Raw genomic sequence first — 26,081 nt, 5'->3', positions numbered from 1 at the left:
AATGAAACAATACTAATCATCATATATCTGTTTTCTGCAGCATAGCGTATTTGTAGAGATTAAACGTATCCGTGTGCGAGAGCTGCCTTGGAGAAGCACTTTGTACAGTAGTGTGCTAATGTATGGATATTTATAGTCTGCCTGCAGTGCTATGAGCAAGTATACACAGGTGGCTAATTACTGCCAAAGCTAGCTGGCTAGTTTGGCACATGACAGCCACACACTCATACCACAGAGAGCCAGAGAGGGAAAGTGAGAGAGCACTTGATTTTAGCTTTGGAAAAAAGCCAAAAACCTGCAGCGTAGGGAGGAGAGATGAAGAGCTGTGAAGGTAGTGCAAGCCAAAAATCCTCCAGAAAAAAAAAAAAAGGAAGGGAGGTGGAGGGGCAAAATTTCCCTGAAAACTGAACCGTACATAATTTAATTACCTGTTTTACAACCCACTTTGAGATTTGTTTGCAATATCTATGTAGAGGGAAACATAACAGCTCTACTTCAACATCAGTGCTCGGGAAAAGTACATCTACAGTATGAAGTGGTGTCTCTTTGGAGCTCAGCTCATTTTCTTTCCGTGCAATCAGTTTCTGATTAGCAGCACCTGGCCTCAGAGGTGATCGCTCGGGGTCAGGTGTTTACACTCAACAACCGGCGCAACCAGTGTGCTGAAATGTCGAGGGACACCTACGTAAGATTTGGACGTCCCTTGATGTTACAGCCATTTGAGTGCACTAAAGCAAACCCTGCCTTCGAATGTAAATATGATGATTTGTTAAAGTTGCAGCTTGTGAGTGTTTTAGGAATGCGACAGTTTGAGTACACTGTCATATATTTCAGAAAACAAGCCTCCTTTATTGATCAGTCTTGATTTATGGCAACATTTTGGAGATATATCACCGCTTAATGTCTGACAAAATGCATCTTTCACAACAACGCAGCTGACAGCATTGATTTGCTATGTCAAGCACGCCAGCTTGATCGTAGACGGCTGGATGCCTGAATGTCGGCGAACAGAAGTATCTTATTCTAAGGCGCAGACATTATTACGCCTTTCAAAGAAAATTGATTTCATAAATATTTGAAGGATGCGATATGAGGGCTCTGTGAAGGGTCTTGCCACGCAAAGCTTGACTTATTCTCAGACAAAACAGTGTAAAGTGTGGAGTCATGGTATCCAAGGACATGTTTCGCCTTTATACAACATATATTTCTCTGCAACTTTGTGCAACATCTCTCACGGCTAAAACACACCCACAGGAGCCAGGTAGTGTATCACAGCGCTACCTGATCCAGCCTGAACACTTAGTCAGTACACGGAAACTGCTAATGTACTGTCAAAGGCTCTCTCTCTCTCTCTCTCTCTCTCTCTCTCTCCATCTCTCTCTCCTTCTCTACCTTTTACTCCAGTGTTCCATCTCTCTATGTCCCTCCCTCTGTTAGCTGAGCTCTCTGATGACTTTGGTTTCAGATGCTGTCTATTTTTGCGGGGGCAGGCGCTACCCTGACTGACCCATTGTTTATCAGATCAGCACGCAACTCATCTCCCTTTTGCACTCAGTTGTTCCTGAGCAACTGTTCTTTACAGTGATTAATCAGTGAAATAAGGAGTGCTGTATTTCCAGGCAGACGTGGAGTTATAACAACAATAAAGACAGAACATGCAGGCAAGTCTCAAATGAATGGATGAGACGAGAGCGAAAACACACACCCTGTTTGAATGCATGCATGTGTGTGGTGCGTGAGCGTGTGTGCGTGCACTTGGAGGGGCATTAAGCAGGTATCAGGTTGTGTTTCCATCTGCTCCAGAGAGGACTCTGATAGTCCTATTATTTAATCTGCTGGTCATTCTAGACGCCAGGCAAGAGCCGTTTAGCCAGACATAATTGAATGCTTCAGTGTGGGAGATCACCTTGGCCGTCTGTATGGACCGTGGTGCCAATGCTGTACACTCAGACAATGTTATAGATATAAGACTCAAAATAAGGATCTGTGATTTCTGTAGCGCTTTAGAAGGAATTATGAATAAAAATCTAAAGTTCAAAATATTTGTTCCAAACGTGCTCATATGTGACAGACACATTTCTTAATGTAGGAAGACAGCGAAAAAAAGTTGAACATTCTGACTCAAAAATTTCCCTAACACATAAAACAAAATCTGCCTAAGGAGAAGCTCATTTACCTTGTTTTTTTTTTTTTTTAAAGTACTGACAATAACTTGAAACAAGGCAGTTTACTCATAACAAGATTTCACTTCAAATTTCTTCAAAACAAGTGAGGCTCAGTACACTTTTTCACCCGATTTTAAGATTTACAGATAAGAAGGAATGGACTTTTTTGATAGAAATATAACCTAACTATATTTTATCTCAACTCCAACTCTGTATGTCCTATGGGAGCTTTACAAAGGAGACCACGTATAAAGGTCATGCAATATGGAGTAGAATGACGTATAAAGTTAAGAAAAAATGATTATCATCTATTTTCATCTGAAAGTTATGTTTGGAATCTTCCACAGACTTAAGTGCAGTAGTCTTCTATTGTATTGAGAAAGTATCTTCATTTTCTACTCTGTTCAGTGCCGGTTCTCTGTGTTGGGTAATAGATCCCCTCTCGTTGCATTTGAAATGCACTATAATTTTGGCATATAGTATACTACATTTTGTTTTTCCAAATAACAATTGAGTTTTCACCTGCTTGGCTGTCTTTTGGTAAGGTTTTCTGCTATAACATGTAGCAAAACTATAACTACCATGTGAACAAAGTAAATTGTAACGCCTCTTGTGACAGAAAGAGAGGCAGCACTGGAGGCAATCACTTGAGATTTAGCTTGTTACTAAAACAGACACAGAAGTTGCATTTTAGCTTTGCTTTTGGACAAACCCTCCAAGCTGGAGTGTAGTGTGAAATAAACATCAAGAACAAATAGATGTCTTTAATCCACTAAGTCTCCACCCTGAACCCTTTTATTATGCAGCAAGCTGTAACCTAGATTTTGGTAAAAAACTGTTCTGGTAAAAAAAAAAAAAAAAAAAAAAGTTTCACAGTTGTTGGGAATTTTGCGACCATGTCCCATGAATGTTTCACTCCAGTGAATACGACCTCCCAGTCTGTTACCGCATGGTCAAGGGTCATATCACCATCTGTCATCACTGGAGCTCGTCCTTCTTTCTCATCCTCCCTCCCTCGGACTTTCCCAGTGAGCGGAGCGGAGCCCAGTTACTCTGGCACACAAGTTACTGACGTTCACTTTTGACTCAAACTGCATGTTGTTAGGGTAAGCCAGAATGAAACACTGCAGGTTTATCTCACTTTAAAAAACAACAAATATGTATCGGGATCTTAAAATTTGATTGTTTCAAAGACTTAAGTATTTCAGACACATTTCACTGGCATTCACATTATGTGGATGATTAATGTTACTGAAGACGAGACGCTCAAACATGCGACTAGTGGTAGTCATAGAGATAAGAGGTCAAAAAATGTTAGAAAACTTTAAAAAGGGGGTGACTTACTGTATGGGACGCACTCATATTGGACTTCCAAGTATTTGTATGTGCCAGGGCAGGGGTCAGGGAAGACATCAGGCCCAGCCACCACTGCACACTGGGTACGGTTGTTGCATCTACATGGGGAAGGAAGAGGCAGACATGTTAACTGAACACATCCTGATGCACAGATATATGCTAACAAACACCCACTGAAGGATGCACACGTGTCTTTGTAGGCCAAAGCGCTCTATAATGCAGCACACAGACCCTGACACATGTATTGTAATATACAGTGAGATGTATTATATCCACGCGTATGATTCACAACGTTCACCCTGACAGTCAAGAGCCATCTATGTTCAAGGACCCTTTATATTGACAAGAGAGCAGACAATAAGTCCTTACTGGTACACCTGGAGTGAACATTACATTAACAGGAAACATTGAGTTCACTCGTACACAAGGTGGTCCACAATGGCGACTGAGGAGCTGTTATGCAAGAACACTTCTGGTGTGTGTGTGTGTGTGTGTGTGTGTGTGTGTGTGTGTGTGTGTGTGTGTGCAGCAGTGAGAAAAATAACCTATGGCTTTAAGAGTATTTTGCCCCAGACTCCAGATAATTAATTTTAATTATCAGGGGGGGGCCCTCTCCTTTGACTCACAAAAAGTAAGTATTTCTCACTCGTATTAACACAGATTATGTAAGGCAGCACACTGCGTATATTTACTATGCGCCTGTGAGGGTTTGTGTTTGCATGCATATAGGTGTGCGGCTATAAAAATGCATATATGACATTTATGTGTAAGTGTTTGTAATTACACTTGCCAAGGCCAGTCCTCACAACCCGAAGATGATTTGTTGAGGGATGGTCGGAGCCCATACATTATCATGATAGATGCATGTAATAACATAAAATGCTACCCCACAACGAAGTGCCACTTTATCTAAATGGCGCTTCCTGGTTTAAATAAATTATTGAAATAACGTGAATGAAGAATATATCATGTGCAAGAGTAGGGACGCGTAAGGAGAAAAAGAAGGCCTATTTTAGGAAGGCTGATGAGCCATTTCTCTTCTCATCTGAATATTTTCTCTCAATTAGTACAACTGTTCTGTCTCTCCCTCTTTCCCTCTCTGCGCACCTGTCAAACAGGCGACATTCACTTTAAAAACGTTCAGATTCTCCCATTGAGATATTTTTAATGAGCATGCCAAACCCCTCAAGTCTCTTTTCTTACAGTATCCTTCCATCATTTGCATAATGAAATATGCATGAGAGCTAATTTAATATATAGTTCAATATTCACATATAACACAGAGAACTAATGTACGCGGCACATCCACTTGTTATACTGGTGTCTATTACTGACCAGTGCGTCCGTGGTCAAGTGAGGGGTTATTGGAGTTTAAAAGGTTTCAAACTCTATGTGTTGCGATGTCATATTCTAATAACAATACCCGCCAGTCTTCTCTCCTCTCTCCCTCCCTTCTTTTTTCTCGCCTCTGTGCTTTTTAATTTCTTGCCCGGGTGCCTTCATCATCGGTCACCTGTCATCAGTGCAAGTTGTGGACTGGGGGGGACACAAACTGACACGCCGCCACAACTTTGCTCACAACACCCACCAATGGACACGACTGGCTGGCACACAGTGGTGAATCAGAGCGCTAAACCCCATTTAATGACCTCTCATATTTGCTAGCGCAAAAAAAAACACCCAATAGTTATGATGTCATCACACTGGGAGATGAAGACAAGCGATTAGAGCTTCCTGTTTCACTCAAACTTTTGTGCTCAAAAGTCACAGCCACAGGCGTAAGCGTAGGATAAATTATTTCCACTCACAAACTTTAAGGAGAAAGAACCTGAACACTGTTAACACCAAGAAACCACAGGGGCTTATAAAAATATGTCTCATCCCTAAAGAATAAGGGAAAGAAAATACAACTGACACAAAAAGATGCTAGTGAACTGGGCAGTGAAACCACCACAAAAAAAGCCATAGCACAAAGCCAGCAGAATGCATAAGTAACTGAAATACAATACATTAAAAAAAAGCCCAGATGCAGGGAACAGGCAGTGTAGAAGATGCTAATGTGTTCGAAGAGAGCAGAAAGGGAGAAAATGTAGGTTTTGCACAAGCTGCGAGTATGTGTATGTGTGTGCGTTTATTTCTACTTTATGATACTGCAAAAAAAGGCTCCGTTCTTGGGACTTTCACGGCTGAGTCATAAAGCACTGAAGGTTATTGACTGGTATTTTAAATAGAGGGTATGGAGCAAAGATTTGACATAATCTCTTGCGCGCTCTATCTCTTCGCTATCACTCCTTCTTTCTCTGTCTATTTCTGTCTGCGCTGCCTTTCTTTTTCTTCTCCCCACACCCCATAAGCCCAGATAATAAACTAATTTCTTTCTCAGCCTTTGTCTTCATCCTTGCCGCCAAGGAATTATTCCTCACCGTTCCTCCTTCTTTGTCTCTCATTCCGACTGTCTGTTTTCTTTTCTTTCTGTCTGTTTATCTGTCTTGAGCCCACTTAGCTGCAGTTTCCGAAGTCACACCCAGATACTATATATGTGGTAGGCCTCTTATTGCTTGCTTCTTTCTCTGTCTGTGTCTGTCCTCTCTCCCGCCCTAATATCTTTTCTCATTCCTGCCTCCCTCAGGGCGTCATCTCCAGCCTCCCCCTGTTTCTCCCTCCATCCCTCCATCCTTAGTAAAGCCTGTGCTGACGTCACCGTTCTGTCTGAGCCAGTAGTCTGAGTCAGATCCAAAAAAGACTCCCTTATGTCCCCAGTACCTCCATCTCCTTCTCTTTTTTCCTCTCTCTCTCTGTTACTCTCATTCACTCTCTGCAAATGTGTTTATCCAGCAGCCTAACAAAACATAAAGACATCAGCAAAAAATTCATGTCCTCTCTGCATTCTGATCCATAATGGACCTAGATGCAGAACATGCACATACCAGACACACACCTTTTCAACTTATTGCTTTTTTTCACACCAAAATAGCTCAATATTTTTTGTGTGTGTTTTTTCTTGGTGTTGGCAGAAAAGCTCCCTTTTTTAATTAGCATGACCACATCAAAACAAGGCAGTGGCCTGGATACCGCCTTGCCTGCTGGCTTTCTTCCCTGCAACGAGCAACACACACACGCTCACAAACACACAAACAAACTATTCACTAACAAAGCCGAGCTGTGGCAGGCAGGGAAAGAGAAAGCTGCGATGCTGCAGTGGGTGCTGCTGTTGTTATTGTCTCTGATGTTTTTCACTTTGTTTGGCAGACCTCCCTTCACTCCGTCTCTGTCTCTCTGTCTCTATCCCTCATATAAACATAACTGACTGATGATTTGATGAGGCTGACGCTGGCGGATGGAGCGTGTGTGTGGGAATGTGTGTGCATATGCGCTGGCACATGCATGTGTCTGTGAGCAGATGTAAAACGGAATAAATATTTGTGAGTGTGTGTGTGTGTGTGTGTGTGTGTGTGTGTGTGTGTGTGTGTGTGTGTGTGTGTGTGCGCGTCTGCCTGCATGTGCGTATGTGCTTGAGTGCAGATGTGTTGAAGAACTATGTAATTACAGAGCAAGTGAGAGCTGGGAACTAATCCTTATGAGTTGAAAGAGGTGTCTGAGAGTGAGTGACGCACAAAGCCTCAGCACAGTCAGGAATCAGCATTCGAATACAGTCAAACCACTCCACTCATCTACAACACTGTATGAACATGCTTAACACATACAAACTTTCTGGAACGGTGTCTGAATATCGTGAACACACACACACACACACAAACAGCACACACTGTGCTGCCTGAAAATTCTGAAAACATACAAAACAAAACTAGGACATTATACACACACAGAGATGGGCAGAATTTCAATCAAATGTACTGACCTTTACAAGCATGTATTTGTGTATTTGAAATAGGCCTAATTAAAATACATTATTTAATGTGTCATTTTATTCTCAGCCATTTTTTCTATCCCCAGGTTTAAACTGTTAAGTCAGGTCCAGCAATACTCTTATTGTGAACTACCTTATTTCATTTGAGTTCCTCCAAATGTACTTAATAGCTAGTAACATTAGCATACCAGCTAACCACACAGACACACACTAACCCTAGCCTGGAACAGTTGCATCTTGTGGTTGGTCATCATATGAGAAGCTTCGTTAGCAAGATTAACTGTTAGCAACTTCTGTAACTCAGAACAAAATAAATGTCTAGCATAGTTACATTTAGGCATTTTAATAGCGGCCATTCTTGATAGTTGTCAGGGAATAGCTTGCACTGTCCTCTTGAGGATAAGGATAACATTTTACAGTGTTTGCTATGCCAGGTGACAGTTTTATTAATATTCACTACTAAATGCCTAAAATGTTATAATATCAGTTTTTGTAGAATGTATTTTTGTATTTTCAAATTACAAATTGCTTTAATTAAATACATTCTAAGACCAGTATTTTATTTTGATTCATTTGATAAAAAAGTATTTGTAATTTGTAACAAGTTGTGTTTTGATGTATTTGTGCCCATCTCTGTACATATACAAACTACTACTAGCATAGTGGTAGTGTTAATGATAACTTTGATACTGATACATATTACTGCTACTGCAAAACTGCTCTACTAACTACATTCATTTTGGCAGACACTCACACATCAGAGCAATTTGGGGTTGAACATCATGCTCAAGGAACTTTTACATATGGACAGAGGGGAGAGGGGTGTCAGGGATCAAACCACTAACCCTCTGATTAATGACCAACTTGCCCGATCATCCAAGCTACAAACAAAACAACAAAACTAAATAGCTCACTTGAACTACTTTGCAACATGTGTCATAACTGCATTACTGAGCATATTTTGGCAGCCGGAGCATTGATGGTTCAGAATATTGGGAAATCTTTTGGTAGAGCTCCTCCTGAGAGTTGCACAATGGTTGGAACATGCAATGTGGACTAATGGTGCACGTAATGTCACCATTTTAGTTTTCTCAGCTAGTTCACCCACACTGTGAGGTAACAGACTGGAAAACATGTTCTGCTTTTGACAGTTGGACTCATGCATAAGCAGAATATGGAGAAAATGGTGGGGATGGCTGGGATGGCTCAACACTTACTCAGATTATTTGAAACAAAAATATGAAGAGTGGATGGTGAAGGAGTTGATGTCATCACATGAATATGTTTGCCTCGTGATCACATGTTTGCCTTTTCCTTAATCAAAAATATTTATGTTCATTGTCATTGCTGTCTAGAGGCCTTTAGAGATTGTTTCTCTGTAGATAACATAAATCCCATATGTTTCCTCCTTCCTTTAGCGAGAATTTAGTTCAAACAAACAGATTAAACACAATTTATTATTATTTCCAGATAATGCCACTTTAAATTTCACTGTATCAGTGGTCCAAATTATCCCTGAAAATGAATGAATGATGACAGTATTACAATAAGCCTAAACATATTTCCCATGGTTGAAAAAATAAAAGATTGATTTTGTAAGCCTTTAACTCATTCTGGAAGGAAATTCAATTAAAATCCCCAAACTGGGAAAAATTAAGCAAAGGGAGTTGAGCAGTTGGAAAAACATAAAATAGAAGACAGTTTGTGAAAATAACAAAAGGAAGGGGGAGAGATGATTTCATGGGCTGTTTATGTCCTGCGGGAGTTCAGGAAACCCATTTGACAGCAGACAGAGCATAGTTACTGTATCTCGCTACAAGAAAAAAAGCAGTTAGGCCGGCCATATACTCTCTCTCTCACATACACACCACATATGAGATTCCGCTGCTGCTGGCCTCGTTTCTGCTTTATTAGCTCCCTGATGTGGTTATACACACATATACAGTAGGGCTGTTTGGAGATGGACAAATGGAGTGATGGGAATGTATGTCGGTCAGGAGGAATAAAAAGGGGAGGGGGGGGTGGGGGGTCTGTGGATGGATGCAGAAGAACTGGGATGTAGTAAGTAATTGAAGAGTGATGCAGGGACAGTGATTGACAGAGGTAAGAGAAAGGGAGCAAAAGACAGGTGTGTGTGTATTTGTGTGAGTCAGTCTGTGTATACGTCTACCATGGGATATAGTGAAGCAGATGCATCACATCCTGTGCCAGCACCACCACACCACCCTTATAAAGAAATGACAGATCTGTCTCTCTCTTTCTCCCACACACAAACACACACTTATACATGCACACAAACACTGACGCACTCGTCTGCGGTCCCTGAATGCGTTTCTGTCAGCTCTCGAGCAGCCTGTCAGACAAGCCACAGGTAAAATAATGTTGTTTTCTCTACTGGGAAAAAGCTTTGAAATGTGTTACATTATTAATATTTGGCTGGAGGATGTCACTCTCTCCCATTTCTCTCCCATTCTTTCTGAGCATGTCAAGAGTCACTTTTGACATACAACATGCAATATATACTGTGGATACCATGAATACTGTATATGCTAGATGTCCAATATGCAGTTTCTGTCAGACAAACGGCACCTCCCTGTATACTTGGCATTCTCACGCATACACTTTGGTAATCACTCAAGTCAACCTCAAAAGTCAAGTGTACTTGAAAAGTAAATCAAATTTTCATCCTGGATCCAACTAATTTCTTTGAACAGATGATAAAATATTTTTTAAAAGTAAATACATAATGCCTGTGACATTGTTAAGACAACATATGGTAAGAAAAGACATGTGAAATGTTAGGGTAAGGTTGTCAGAGCGTATAAATCCTAACTGGATAGAATATGTGATGCATGTTAATACAACCTCTGAAATGGACCAATTTTGTTGGTGATAGTGAATCATATTTAAATCATTTTCTTTTTTTTCAACAGGAAATTATCTTCTGGGATAATATTATTAATATTTTATGTCTTATCACACACAGAGCCACACAAATAATGCTAACACAACCACGTTATATCCTCTTTCTCGCTAGCAGGCTCAGGGCCAAGTAGTTTTTGAGCTCCGCCATCTCTCCTCTACTCTCCTCCCTTCTCCTCTTCCACTGGTAACCATGGCAACTTCCACGTCGTCCGATTCCAGGACACACTCGGGGAGTGTTCCTCTTGATTCCACCTAGCAACATTCCTGTGCTGACATTCCTGTGTTTCTCTCTGCCTTACATCTGTGTGTGTTTGTGTGCATTTCTCTGTGCAACACCTCTTTAATCCAAGACCACCTGCTTGCACAAACTCCAAATCCTCCTAAAAGCTAAAAGACGAGTAGCATTTCAGACAGCTGGGCTGTCTGTCTTGGTTGGTGAAAAGCAGAGAAGCATGTAAGACACCATCGCCGCCAAGACGACGGAGCCACACCACACTGAGACGCTGTAGGATTTAGTTAGCCTCACCTCATGATGCACAAAAAGTGCATACTGTTGTGTCTACGCCTGTATGTGCACGAGAAAGGGGAGGAGGGCTATTTTTCGAGTCCTGGTCCTGCACTTCAGTGTCAATGTCGAAGTATTAACTCAGTCAGGAAGTCAGTCACTGTCTACATGCCAGCTTGTCTGAGGCACTGACTCACATGCTAGTCTCTGGATGTGTCAGGCTTTGTGTGTGTGCATGTGGGAGAGAGAGAGAGAGAGAAAAAGAGAGAGCGTGTGGTGTCTAGACCATTCTCAAACCATTCTCAGGCCGCCATGTAGCTTAGGTGCTCGGTGAAGCATGATAACTAAGGTTAGCAGAGCTGTGGCGACAGGAGAAAAGGGTCAGACAGTGGAGACTTTGACATGTGGAAATACAGAGGTTTTGGGAGAGCTGCACAGCTGTCAGTCAGGGTTAATGTATATTGGTGCGTGAGTGGGTGGACGGAGAATGCAGTTATGTGTAAGGGGCAAAAATATTATGTGTTGATAAGATTATAAAGGAACATTTGTGTTCATTGCTGTCACATATCTGAAGGAATGTTACTGTATGCGTGTTTCAGGACTGACTGTATGCCAGAATCTGTCCATCTTTAAGTGTATCTTCTCTTCCAGGTTCTCTCTAGATATATCTGTGTGTGTGTGTGTGTGTGTGTGTGTGTGTGTGTGTACATATGTATGTATGTGTGTGGGCCCTAATTACCGCACTGAGCAAGGGTGACAGTTGGGCCCCTAGGGTGCCGCAGGGCATCTCCTGTAACCGTGGTGACTATATGAGGGTGGCAGCGCACGCACACACACGCAGTCACACACACATACATACATTAAGTAGGACATTTCCAGATATGACCTCATTCAGTGGGAAGCAGGATAGTTAATGGAGGGAGGGGAGAAGATCAGTGAACAGAAGAGAGAAAAAGTCAGAGATAGATATAATAGGTAGAAATAATTGTAAATATCCTGGTGAGTCCACCTCTGCAAGACATCACACACACGCACACACATACACAAACCAGTAGTCACAGCCTCAGTCACCTCAGAGCAAAACTTCAATTTAGCAGATAATACTGTTTTTGCATTCGGAGTCACTTGGTTGGAATAATGATCAAAAATGTATGATTTATGTAAGGTTTAGAGCATTTATGTATCCGTGTCTCTGCCATTATCTATTCCACCTCTCTCTCTTCGCCTCCTGTGTTTACAAAAATGGATTAGACTCAAATGGAGGAGACAGATGAAGGGCAGGTATGCTTGAAAAAAAAAGTGCCAGAATGGCATAGTTCACTGGTTACGCAGTCCCGTGTTGCAGCACATGGCTAGCACTAGATTGCAGTCTATGATTCAAGTGTTTTTGTATAATTCAGAGAATCAAAGGAAAATAACTTCAGAGGTTTCTTTACAGTCTCAATGGTTCAAACGTGGGGTGCACGCTCGCCAACACGCATGCAAAAGCAAAGCAACTATAGATGTACGCATTCGCACATGCGCACGCGCACACACAGGCACGTACACACAAATGTGTTCGCACACTAGCACACTAGCCTGGTGCTTTGAAGGCTGAGACTCAGTTCTAAAGAGACAGGCTGCCAGAAGAAGTTGACCAAGCTGGGGAACTGTTGAGCAACTCTCTCAATTTCTCTCTGAGTGTGTGTTTGTGTATGTGGGCAAGAGAGTGTGTGAGCAGGCATGCATGAGTGAGTAAGAATGTTCATGAATGCATGTGTATTCATTGGTGTGTGCGCAATGGTGCACCTAGGTTCCCTGTGGCCACTGAATGCTGGCATTTCATCTAGAGACTGTCTCTCTGGCCTTCAAACCTGGTCCATTCGGTCAAGATGGTCGATATAGAATACTGTGAAATCAGGCAACATGTTGAACCCCATAAGCCTGTGCACTTCAGCCTCAACCCCACCCCACCTTTTCCCTGAGCTGGGGAAAGAAAGGAGTGAATGGAAAAACAGGAAAGAGCGATGAAAACTAAAATAGATGTTGACTGGGAAAGGAAAAGTGACAGTGAGGGTGAGAAGTGGGGGCGAGACGCAGTTTGAGGAATGAGAAGAGGGAGGAATAAACCTGGAAATGGAGTGACAAAAATGGAGATATCAAGAGAGTGACAGATTAATATATAATATATATACTTCAGAATAAGAGATGAAGTATGTTGTTATTTAACACTTTGAAAAGCAAAGGAGAGACGGGGAGCTGAAGAGAAGGGGGAACAACTCCCTACCCTTGTCTTCCTTTCCTTTGTGTTGAGGGACTTCTTCAAGAGGGATAGGAGAGCAATAGAGAGAAACAGAGAAAAAGAAAGGGTGAAGGGCAAACAAGGTGACAAGGTGGGAGAGGCAGTAGAGAAGTGTCAGGGGAAAGTCTGTTTGAAGTCCAGAAGTAATTTTCTAACAAGGTAGCTGTGGCAGAGGCAGCAAAACAGAGTTTGTGTGCCTGTGTGAACTGTATACATTCTGTGTTCACACTTGCCACCTCAAGTGCCTGAATGCAGGTGTGCGTGTGTGAGATCGAGAGACAGAATGAGACAGAGCGCGCTGAAAGGTACTCGGTCCATGAAGCACTCAAGTATCAGTAAGGGACAAGGAGTGCATTGTGAAGCATCTCCGTAGAAGCCATCAAGTCACTTTTATGTCAGTAGATCGCTATAACTTGCAGGCACTCCACCATTTTGGCTTGCAGCTCTCTCCCTGAGCAGAATTTGAACAACCCAAACCTTCAAATGCTTCTGTTGTCCTGATATAACTCTCCCCAGTGACACTTTAATGTACACTCAACCTAACCACACCCTGACTGTAGCCAACACGGCTGCTTTGAAAAATACAATGAAATTGATTCCGATTTTTAGGAAAACACATAAGAGTGCAGTGGAGGAGAGTAGGGTAGAGTAGAGCCTAATAAAACAATACAAATTGAAATCACATGCGCATTTTCTTGATTAAATAATAAAGGTAAAACCTATATAAAGTTGAAGTAAGCCGCAACAGGCCTTAAAACAAAGACTGCTCAGTAGCCATTTTAAAATAGAGGCATTTCAGTTCAAAACGCGATAAAACGGAGTGAGTCATTGAACTGAGGCCAGTATATCGCTAAAACAGATTAAGCGTAACTTTCATGGCCACGGCTTTGTTTCCCTTTCAACCCAGTGTATCCCAATGGGGAGATAATCTGGGAAATGCAGCGATATCAGGTCCTCTCTAGGTTGCCTGAGAAGCCTTGTGAGACCCTCTGGAGATATGAGGCTTTGATATCAAGACCAATTATGTGGTATGGGCGCACACGCACGCACACAAACATACGCGCGCACACATACACACACACACACACACACACACTCCCTGGCCTTGGAGAGTGGTAGAGAGGAAAACAAAGAGAGAATGTGATACTGAGGAAACACTGGGCAGGCGGAACATGCTCTGATTTTATCAGCCAGTTGAGCTGGGCTTGAAAACCAGAGACGATACAGACATGGAGGGAACGACAGAGTGGAAACCAGACAGGCTGAAACAGACTGAAGAAGAGAAGTGAGTATGGGAAAAAGCACACCCAAACCCACTGCATTGTGTGTAAAACCCCTGATACAGCCTTCAGCACACACAAACACTGAAAATATATGTGATAAACAGTTGTTTCCGGTCTGAGTCACCTCCATAGAGGATCCCTTAAGATTAAGTTTGGCCTCTGGCTCTGCTAATTGGAGCTTAAAGTCTGGTGTAGCCCCTGGGCAGTGTATGCGTGTGTGTGTGTGGCACATGCTGTGTGTGTGTGTGTGTGTGTGTGTGTGTGTGTGTGTGTGTGTGTGTGTGTGTGTGTGTGCGCGCATGTGTATAAATTATGGATGGCTAGGGCTGTAGGAGAGTGGCCACACAAACTGCAGCTGCCAGAGCGAGTGCAGAGGCCGAGGCAGGCCAAAGCAATCGCAGTCAGAGCACCACCACATGACACGGACAGGTGGTTTGATAGAGAGACAGTGGAGCGAGCGAGAGAGAGAAAGATGTCAGCAATATTGAGACAGAAAAAAGATGAGAGAGAAAATAATGAGACAGCAGGAAAGAGCCCTCAAAGTCAGAGTAACACGTGATCTGAAAAACTGAGATACTAATGGTGACATTAATGAATTATTTATATCCAGACATTCTCATTACACAGAGCATTCCTTTCCCCTCATTGCTATTTTTGTTCTGCTATTATTTTCCAGTTAAGTCTCATCATCATACCTGCCCAATACAAGAAGTTGGCACTGTATAGAGACCACAGTGCTATAAAAGACCATTAACAACACAACTAACCAAAAACCAAAAGACCACTTCTTCATAATTATAGCTAGCACCAGTAAAACTTGAGAACTTTGTGGACCAAAGTAAGTGTTAACAAAATGTTCATTAAGAACAAAATTCAAATCACTCAAGCAGTAAGTAAAACAGCGCTCTGTCTCCTGTTATTAAAAGTTCAATTTGTAATTTGGAGAAATAGCGAGCGCTGTGCAGGGTTAAATGAGGAAAGAGGAGGTACGAGAGCAGCAGAAGCAGACAGCATTAATACATCTTGCAACCAAAAAACATTTTCTTCTCACAGAGCTGATAGGTGGAAAAATAACTTGCTGATACAAAATTTTACATTGTATATTAGTGATGATCATTTCTGTCTTTCATCCACAATTTACATATTCTATCAAGCTCCTAATTATCCAGTTTAGGCCCCTGAGACTCAGTTAAGCACTCTTTAAACATGGGTGGGAGTCAGGGCATTGTTGGCTAACATAACTATGATACCTAACCTATATCTCAAGTCTCATGCTTATTTTGTGGCTGTTTTGTTGGCATGTGAAGCAGCAGTGAATGCCTCAGGGGTTGTTATACTGTTGTTATACTACAATACTACGCGTGTATTGTAACCCTTGTTCAATGATAAACTGCCAACTCTGTGGAGCGTTCTTCTTGGCTTCAGTTGCTGTTCTCCTAGCTGCGCTGTCAGGAGAGGAGGCGATCACACTGGCCAGCTGTAGAGGAAGTGTTACCTGAGTAATTTCCATTGTCTGATAAGGTTCTGCAGTTGTATGGCATTGTACCGCATGCACAGGAACTGAGAGCAGCAGCGTAAGGTGGTGCTCACGGGTTACACTGGTTTCCACAGATTTCTCATCACCTTTCTCCTTTTTTCCATCACACTACATCTGACAGGTGTGCTTGCGCTGTTGTGTCGTTGTTATCCTGTTGTTGCGTGCTGTCAACTTTGTGAAAGTGGGTTAACGTGTGAGTAATGCAGAACTTAACGTTGACACTTCACCAGCATGAATACTAAATGAACAGCTGACACAGCACAGCTGTCGGTCTCTTTGGCTGTACGAATAAGTAAAACAACTCAACTAAAACAAGTATTCCTGTTTTGGCTAAAGCTCTTTGTGCCATGAGGCCTTGTGCATTTTGCACCAAAGCGTACCATGGGACAAATGTAATTAACAATGCAATACAGAGAATTAATTATTTTCACTGTGGTTTTGTTAAATTGTAAAATTTGGAAATGGGAGACTTGAGGGAAACTTTCGACACAAGAGCTATATAGCAGCACTGGATTTCACACTATCACGGGCAACACTTACGCAAACACATGTACACATACTGTACACTGACCTGAGCGACATGATCTTGTATGCATCAGGCAGGTAGCACCGTGTGTTCTCCATCTGGGCGGGGTCTGAGTCGCAGATCTTGTCATCGGTGCGGCCGTAGTTGGCGCTCTCGATCATGATGACATCTGTGCCCGGGCAGCGCAGCTCGATGGGGTAGGACTCACAGGACAGCTCCCGGCGCACCACTGCCATGGGGATCGGGGCACGGCCGTAGGCTAGACACACAGACACAAAAAACACACACATTAGTACAAAGATGATGTATGACATTATAATAACTGTTTCTCCCACCTACTAAAATACTGGAATACGAGACTTATTTTTGGGGCTGTCTTTAAAATGTGTGCACTGGAGGCCAAATTGTACAAGCACAGATTTGTGTTCAACTAAAACTGCATTTGTAGCCTTGTCATATAGCCTAATTATCCACACTATACGAAAACAATTGCATCACTGAAGATTTTTCATAAGGGCATGTCCACTGTCGCAAGTCGACTTGGTAATTACTGTTTTGCATTTAGTGGTTTTAGACATCACTCTAGATAGAGAGTAATTGCCTGGCAATTTCAACAGGCATTTAGTGCTGCAGAGATTATTCAAAGATGGTAATGCTTAAATATTCTCAGAAGTGACAAATTTAATGCATACATCCAATATTACCGTACTGAAATAGGAAACAATGTCATTAATTCCAATGAGACTGATTTTTTTTTTTTTACTGCTGTTGCTTTATTTCCTTGCTGGTTTAATGAATATAACTGATGAAGCCTCTTAGATGATGAAACATCTCCAAGACCGAACAGAAATCAAGTTGCCATTGACTAATCCAGTCTAGATATCCTATAAACTGAATGTCTGGCGATCATCACAAAAGGAATCAGTGGCAGCTTCTGCGCCACAGATGAGAACTGTAGTGGTGACTCTGTGGTGCAGAGAGGCATATGATATGATGGGGCATGTGCTCTTCATATTCCCATTCAAATTCCAAGACAACACACACTGCAACCAAAAAGCACAACAACAAAAAAAGTGCTTCAAGAGAATATGAGCTTGCCGCTCTGCTTCTGGGATGCCTCACCTTGCAGCAGGAAAAGCACAGGTGAAACAAATTTTATTAAGGCTCAGTCACATCAAGTGTCCCAGTAAACCATGACACTGAGCCTGCATGCAAAATACCAGGACCCTGAAACTAGCTCACCTAAATGGAATGCAGTCTTTTCTAATGTTATCATTTACACCTGTGCTTTTCCTGCTGTGACAAGTCAAAATGTCTATCTATCTATGTCTGATCTATCAGTACTATAATGTGACATTTTAGGTTTTTGCTGTATGTTATTAAAATATTTGTCCTAAGAACATGACCTAATGGTATTTTTATTAAAAGTATACTATCAGTAAGTGATTTCATTTAATTAATAGATTAAAAAATATTGCAGATGTGTGTAATACTTGTACTACTTGCATGTGTTGAGTAACGCTGGAGTTATTTTATCTTTTCTAACCTTTGACAACAAAACCTATGACTAAAACCATGTATACTATACCAAAACCAACATTCTGGTATTTTATCTTATTCTGCTAACAATTACTGTCCATGTAGTTACACCCTGGTGTAGCTTAAAACTCTGTTGTCATCCAAAAACTAAAAAGGTATGGTCCCAGCACTGACTATATTCAGCATCATAGAAGAAATGTGGCGGTTTTATGTGTGCTTATTCCTTAATTGTGTTTATTAACACACTAGATACATATTGTCTTGTGATTAGAGTAGGGTGCTGTGGTATTGATGGTGTGGGGCTGGATGTTCCCAGGGATTTTGGTTGTTGTGGTGTAGCTTGGATGTTGTTATTCTCTGTTCATGGGAGCATAGATCCCTGTGTGCATCAGCCATCATCCCTTGATAGATAGGTTATCAGCTGAGGTGTTCACTTGTGTTGTTCGTCTTTGTTATCACGTAGCCCGACTGTAATTGTAATGTAGATTTTATTGCGTTTAATTTTACACAGCTTCATATTGCGTGCCAAAGCACCTCATCTGAGAATTGCAGCTATATCTGGTGCAATATACATAATATATGTATTGTCCCTGTCGAATAAACAAATAAAATATATTAAATCTGATACCGTCTGTAGTTTGTGGCCCAGTGATTGCGGACTGTTTGCAGTTTTTATTGAAGAATACACGGGCATTCAAGGCCTTCCAAATCAGTTCTTAAAAGCACACATACACACGTGCATACACATGTGAATGTATGAACACACATAGCTACCCGCACTTCAAACACAGACCTACAACATCCCTGAAAAGCGAGGCACAGCACCACCTTCCTTGCTCTCCCTGTCACGATAACCATAGCAACCCTGTCCTCCCTCCCTTAGCTCTCTCATTGGCTGGAGGAGCGTCATGGTTACACGAATGCTGCAAAGAATCTGAATGAGCTCAATGACACTCTGCCCGGGCTCTACTTAATACTGCCCTTCACCACATCACACACAAGCACACACACACACACGAACACACACACACAGGCATACAAATGCCCTGAGTGATGACACGTAGAGGCAGAAATTCGTAGCCAGTGTACCAACATCTGTGTGGTGCTGGTACCTGAGGGTACTACATTGATAATGGCAGGCGCTAGCTTAGAGAGAAGACTGATATATAAGTGACATTTAATGAAAATGTCCCCTCTAATGAACACACACACACACACACACACACACACACACACACACACACACACACGAATATCACCGCAGGCTATGCTTAGACCTTAAGCACACATTCAGTCAGGATGTGTGTCTCAGTGGTGGCTGAGGATTTGAAGGACTCCATGCGTTTTTGTGTTTGTAAAAGGGGAGTGCTTAGGGCAGTGGGTCATTATTGTGTTAATATGAGTGTTAGTTTATTAGTTTTTCAATGGCTGCATCATGCCCGCCTTCGTGAGCATGAATGTAAATTTTGAAGAGAGGGTTAATTGAAGCGCGAGGGGATCAATACGCAGTATTGTAAGGCAGCTGTCCAGACTGGCTTTGGATCAGATGTCTTACAGTGTTGCCTTACAGAGTCCCCGCTGGGCATAAAGAGAGCATTATGACACAAACACACACACTCTCACACACGCAATTCAAATAAGGGGTCTATCTGTATTCCAATTAAAAAGCCACTCTGCCTTCATAAGCAGCAGTAAATGCTCTGACTCGCACACACCGTCCTGTCTCGTCTGTCACCTTTTAATCCATCTGTTTATATCAGCTGCCTCACCTATAAAACTGCACCGTGTTTAACATGCCTCCGAAGGACTCATTCTGCTCATATTTCTGTCACTTTTTTCCAAACAAGCATGTGCAGTCACACAGCACCTCTTCATACAGACACATGACATAAACACTCACGCACATGCAGTACGCGCCAATATTTAGCTCTGTCTATGCGCACATGCAAAAATTTGTGACCTGGCAAGCGTATGTTAATGTGTCTGTCATTAGTTGTGTAAGTGGTGACAGAAACTTGGCAGCCACAGACAGTACAGACAATCTTATTCAGACACTCTCATTGCCTCAGGGGGTTGAAACAAAAGGATATCGATTTTTACATTTGGGCCAAGAACAAGAGAGTGGCGAAAGAGGTGGATAGATGGAAGGAAGGAGAAGGAGAGGGTGAGAGGAGAGAGGAGAGAGATTTAAAAGGTGATCTCTCACTCGAACTGCCAAAGCGTTTGGCCAGTGCTCGTGTCTGAAATGTGGGTCTTCTGAGTTAAAGCAGAGACAAGACATTTTTAAAGTGCAAAAGATATTTTAAAGGATAAGGCTTGCAATATTCTAAGTTTTTCTTACTGTCAATAAATCCCATGAAAAAAACAAAAACCTACAATGAATTGACCCAAGTTCTGCCTGTGGAGTCAAAGCCTGATATCGTTTTTCCCTCTGTGCTATAAAGCTCCATTGTTGTCCAAAAACTTAAATTTATGTCCAGTATATAAAATTCACTGCTCACCAAATAAAGGCTATTTCTGAGGTGCTGGAGCCGAGGCTTAATATATGATAGCAAAACCATCCGCACACTCCAGTTGGTGCAATTTTATTGAGGCGAACTTTTGGTCAGGGAACCACTTCCCTTGGGACTCTTGAAAAAGGTTCCTGACTAAAAAAGTTGCCTCAATAAATGAATATTGCACAGGCTGGGCTGTGCAGCTGGTTTTCCTATCATTGTCCAAAAAACTATTAAAAGCACATAAATGAGCTACATCGTTGCACTGCATGACACGTTTCTGTCACACTTTCTGACTATGGGCATTGTACTTTATTTCTGAAATGTAGCTAAAAAAACGCCAAATGCACTATTTACTCCTGTTTGAGTGACATTTGCTAAAAACTACAGTGTCCGGCCACTTTAAGAAACGAGTTAGCTTTTCATTAAAAATGTGTTCGTTTTTAGTAGGAATAAATAACTTTGGGATAATACCCCCAGTGCCAGGTACAGAAAGTATTAAGGAATGGACTTATATATTTTAGTTGTTGTCTTTTCATGGTATTTGTTGACAGGAAAAATATAGAACAATAACAGCCTTACCTTCAACACTGTGAAATGTCCATATTTGCCACCATTAATTTGAGGTCATCTGCAGCGACAATTGTAGCATTTTTTCCAGCGGCAACATGATCAACAAGTCCACTCTATCAGGTTTAACACTGTTCATGCCAGAAATATACTCTCAACCACAGAAAAGATACATTTTTCTGGGGTTTACATACATTTCTATGCTTTCCCATTCTCTTTTATTTGTCTACACAACCCTGAAATAATGACAAGACACGGCTCAGTGGGAGCGATGGAGTGCTCGCTGCTGTGTGTCCTCAAGCTAAACTGTCTTTGTTTCAACTAATCCTTGCTAAGTATAAACAGCATGATTTGCATATGTCGACTTATTCTTTAGACATTGATGCAAATACCTTTGACTGAAATTCATCTCTTGGTGTGAAAGCAAAGCCCTTGGTGTTTGTGTGTCTAAGTGTCTGCCTGTGAGCATGCATGCGTGCACTTGAGTGTGTTTATGCGTGTGCGTGTGTTTGTATGGAGAATCTGCGTCCATGTGGGCGCACGGTATATATCAGCGTTTAAAGTGTGCACATGCATGTCAGCAGGTACGTGAACAAGTAAATGCTCGAGCGTGTGTGTGTGTGTGTTGAATGTGTCTGCACGTGTGCGGCAGTTTTTTTCTGTGTGATTGACAGCAGCCATTAATAGGATTAAGTCCAAGTGGGCCAGAGCTCCCTCTAGGACTCTTCAAAGCCCACCGTCACAGGGGAGAGAAGAAAACATACAGACAACCTACTGGGGCTGCATCTGCACTGTGTATGTGTGTGCAGTATAAATGTGTGTGACTGTGTGTGTGCAGTGCAAATGTGTGTGTGTGTGTGTGTGTGTGTGTGTGAGAGAGAGAGAGACCGTAGGGGAGTGAGTGAAAGATATAAATGCGCCCAGCAATAAGACAGAGGATGTGTGTAAATGAACAAGAGTAAGTGAGTTAAGTGTTTCCTTGGTTTTGCAGCTGCAGTGTTTCGAGCAAGTGTTCGGGTGTGTGGAGAAGGAGTCAGTGCTGTACAGTCATTACTTCCATTTGTAGTTGTGGGCGTATAAAGTAAATCTGTGGAACATGAGGAGCCAAACTTTATAGTAAATCACTGTGAGTAGAAATGTGTTTCTCGGTGGACACATGCCTGCAAGTGTGTGCAGATTTATCCTGAGTGACCAGAAAATTAGAGACACCTCCAATGAAATGCAACTTGTTACAATAGCGCTGCAACAAATACCATCTCTTTTTTTGTAAAAACTACTGCAATAAGCCTTTATCTTAGACGACATTTAGACAGTCAGTCAGAGTAGGAAAACAGGTGTTGCCAGTGACATTAACGATGGCTCTGTTCTGTTCAAGAGTCCCAGTAAGCCATGACAGTGTGTGACAGCAAGCCAGCATGCACAATACCAGGACCCTGAAACTGAAGGAGCTAAATGGAATTCAGCCATCATTCATTTCATCATCTACACCTGTGCTTTTCCTGCTGTGACATGTCAAAAACCATGTGCAGCTTCACTGTGAGAACGGGAGCGTTGCATGCACTTTCCAAGGTTAGCGTTAAGCTAGTTGTTGATGGTCAGTAAATACCTCCAAACCGTAGATTGGCTACATGTTAAACCACAATGTCTCATTTTGTGTTTCCCAGCCTGGGTTGCCGTGCACCGTCTTGGATGTAAATGTATGTTTAGTTCTGTACTTTGTGTGGTCTTGTATCTTACCAATGGCGATGGGAGCAAACAAGGTCGAGACGAAGAGCAGGCATCTGATCCACATGACGTCTGAGGTTGACCTGGAAGTAGATATGGAGGTACTTCCTGCTGAGCCCAGACGGCCTTGTGGTGAGCTGTTCTTCTCACAGCTCAGTGTTCCTGACACCATACGGGCCTGCAAATTGACACACAGAGAGGATTTGTTCACTTGGATGCCATATTTGAAAAAGTTAAGGTGCCTTATCTCTATGTACTGGACATATCTGTATCATGTGCATTAAGTATAAGCAACCAATTTACCACTAATTATTGTATTTGTTCGTGAACTGTGAATTAAAAAAAAATCTCACGCATAGATTTATTAAGCGCTTACAAGAAATCCTAATCATCCTGATCTTTACTGATAAACTGCTTAAACACCAAACTCTTATTACCCTTACAAAGGTTATGCAGAAAAGCAAAAGATTTCCCTGACCTCCTTTTACTCTGTTTATTTATGGCAGATTGATGCTTTAACAAACAGTACTTTACTAAGGTCAATGCAGCTTCCTGTCAACGTATGTCACAGTGGACTAGACAGTAATCAGTAATTATCTTGAGAGCTTGAAATGATTAAGATGCATAATAGTAACTCAAATGGTAATTGTGTGTGAACCAACTTTTATAGAATATGAAAAATATGTAGAATATCAGGAAAATATAATTAGAAGAGGGAAATTGTGGATTTGGGTTGGCGGTGGTGGCGTGGTGAGACTATTCATAAGTGTACTGTACACAGACAAGTCAAACAATGAGTGCAATGCAAAAGTGCAATGAGATAAGGTTGATAATATTCATAATTATGCATGTGTACATACTGCAAGATGGCAAACATTGTACTTTGTGGAACTCATGCTGAGGAACTATTTTTAATTTCACATTAATTTGTCTGAGATTCAACTAGGAAGTTCATTCATCAATAAGTTGTTCTCAAATCGTCTTTTTTTTGTCTTTGGAGTCTCATATTATCTCACATTATGCTGTTATTATTTCTAAAGGAATCCAGAGCTGTTTTGTAGCATTTACAGCTCCAATACAGTTGGAGTAAAACTAAGATGACACTGAATTTGAAACACAAACAGGAAAATTGGTACAAATGCATATTTCACAAGGCAACAGACCATATGCTGGATAATCCACGAAGATCAAATCCAATACAGGACTAAATGCTGAATGTTGGCCTTGTAGAATAAAATAGTAAAACACAACAAAATGGTGCTTAATGTTTGCATAATGACGCTGCCATTTGTATTAGGATTCACTTCACTTGGTATTCCACATCAGCATCAAAGCATGAAATGTATTGATGCTCTAATCTAATTGTTCATTTCATGGTCTATCAGCGATAAACAATTAATAAGAGGATGGGCTACTATTAGATATAGCAGTGACAGACTGGTGAGCATCATTCCTCCGTCTTCTTTTCTAAACTGATTAAGCTGACCAGCATTGTTCAATCACTCGCTCAACCAGCAACTAACTCCACCTTCTTTCTGCACTCCCAAATTCACTTTTTGATGATGAAAAACTAGAATATTCACTCTGAGTTGTGTTTGTATCGTATCTTTTCAAGTCTGCAGAAGCGACATTGCATCATCCTGGCTGATGTCAAGTAAACATAATTTTTCATGGGAGTAGTTCAAAGGTAAAAGCAGTCCTGTTTTCTGCCTAAATGTTCACTGTTCTCAAGGGAACCCGTACACAGCTCCAAATAAACAGGCATGTAGAGTTTGTGTGTGTGTGTGTGTGCGTGCGTGTGTGTGTGTGTGTGTGTGTGTGTGTGCGTGTGTGTGTGTGAGACTGCAGAAATTTGCGACAGCCTGGGACAGATGGAGTAAAGCAGACAGCCAGAGCCATGGGAAATACATCTTGTGCAACAGAGACTATTGATCAGTGTGACCATATCATTTTGGCCCAGCAGAGACTAAGACAATAGCCAGCTATCTCCGTCACGGCATGCTGTGAGGGCAAATAGCCGCTTTGGCACAGTCTCTCCCTTAGATATTTTTGGATAACTACAACTACTGATATAAGAATACCAGCTCCCTTTTTTATTTATAGAAACTGTCAGAATGATACAGACCTTTCTATAACCACCAGCGACGTGCTACATATGCATAATGCATCTTCTGAACATCTACAATGACAAAAGGCCTCTCGCTGCAGACAGGACAAATAGACAGATATACCCAGAGGCACACACACAGCAGAATCTGAATCTCTGGGCACAGACCCATACCAGAGAAACACAGTCAGATAAGAGCTGTGTAGTCATCAGGGGGTTTTATTGACTCCGTTCTTTTTAGGATGTCACAATAAATCCCTGAAATTGAAAATTCATTTAAAATTACCGCGATAAAGAAAACAGGCCGAAATTAATTTTTGCAAAGTTGGAACGATTGTAGGAGAAAAGGAAAAGTTAAAGATGTCAGCAAGAAGAGATCATCTTTCTAGCTCGTGTGCAAGGCGAGCTCGTCAGGTTCCAAGTAAACAAATGTATTTTTGACAGTTATTTGCATTCCAGCATGAAACAGTTCAGTTCAGTCAGTTCATTTTTATTTTCAAGATGTTTTATTTTTAGATCTGAATAGTGGAACAAAGTGAAAGTTCTTAGGAAGTTAATTCTTTTGGTTCATTGACACAAATCTACACGTTTCCATTTGACAAGTCTGTAATGGCTTGCCATCAGCTGAAAGGAAAGAACACAGGTTTAACTACCATTTCTTTTCATGAGTTCTAACAACACTGACCTGTGATTGTGACTAAGTTTTTATTTTTATTTTTTTTTTATGTGACCTCTGCTTAACCAGGCTGGTCTCTTGATATCAAAATCTATTTTGCAATAAAGTTCTGGTCAAAATGGCAGCATAGTTTTGTTACACTAACCAAAAGGGATGACGAGTAAAAGTAAGAGTAAGGTTTTAATCCCACAATTCAAAAGTTCCAGTTTAGATGACCTCAGGCTTTACCCTCTTCAAATAACCCAGAATGCCGCGCTTACCAACATATTCACCTTTCTAAATATGAGGTGGTGCAACTGATTCGATAGAGAGTGATTTCATATCTGCTAACAGTTCCTGACAAATCCATAATGGCACCAAAGTGATAGAATCACAATAGACTCCCGTGCTTTATTCTTCCCCCCCTTAAACAACTCAACAAGCTGCCGCGTTTTGATTGATTGGTCCCTAACGCAGTTGAACATGAGCAATCTGACCAGCTGTCCCGAGTGAGACACAGGAGGCGCACACTGACATATGGCTG

The 26,081-nt window shown here is 41.6% G+C and overlaps 1 protein-coding gene across 1 annotated transcript in view; it reads right to left on the bottom strand.

The window, feature by feature from the left end:
- Positions 1–22,842, bottom strand: part of adgrl3.1 (adhesion G protein-coupled receptor L3.1) — a 78,136-nt gene extending 55,294 nt beyond the window's left edge. Inside the window, exons 1-3 of the mRNA XM_070912216.1 lie at positions 22,788–22,842; positions 16,492–16,705; positions 3,510–3,619 (exon numbers count right to left, since the gene is read on the bottom strand). Coding sequence (XP_070768317.1) covers positions 3,510–3,619; positions 16,492–16,705; positions 22,788–22,842 — 379 coding nt within the window. The remainder of the gene's footprint in view (positions 1–3,509; positions 3,620–16,491; positions 16,706–22,787) is intronic.
- Between the last annotated feature and the right edge of the window lie 3,239 nt (positions 22,843–26,081).

Source organism: Enoplosus armatus, chromosome 2, assembly GCF_043641665.1.
Source record: "Enoplosus armatus isolate fEnoArm2 chromosome 2, fEnoArm2.hap1, whole genome shotgun sequence".
In the NCBI taxonomy this organism is placed as follows: domain Eukaryota; kingdom Metazoa; phylum Chordata; class Actinopteri; order Centrarchiformes; family Enoplosidae; genus Enoplosus; species Enoplosus armatus.
Note: the sequence above shows the minus strand (reverse complement) of the source record. Positions and strands in the feature narration are given on the sequence as shown.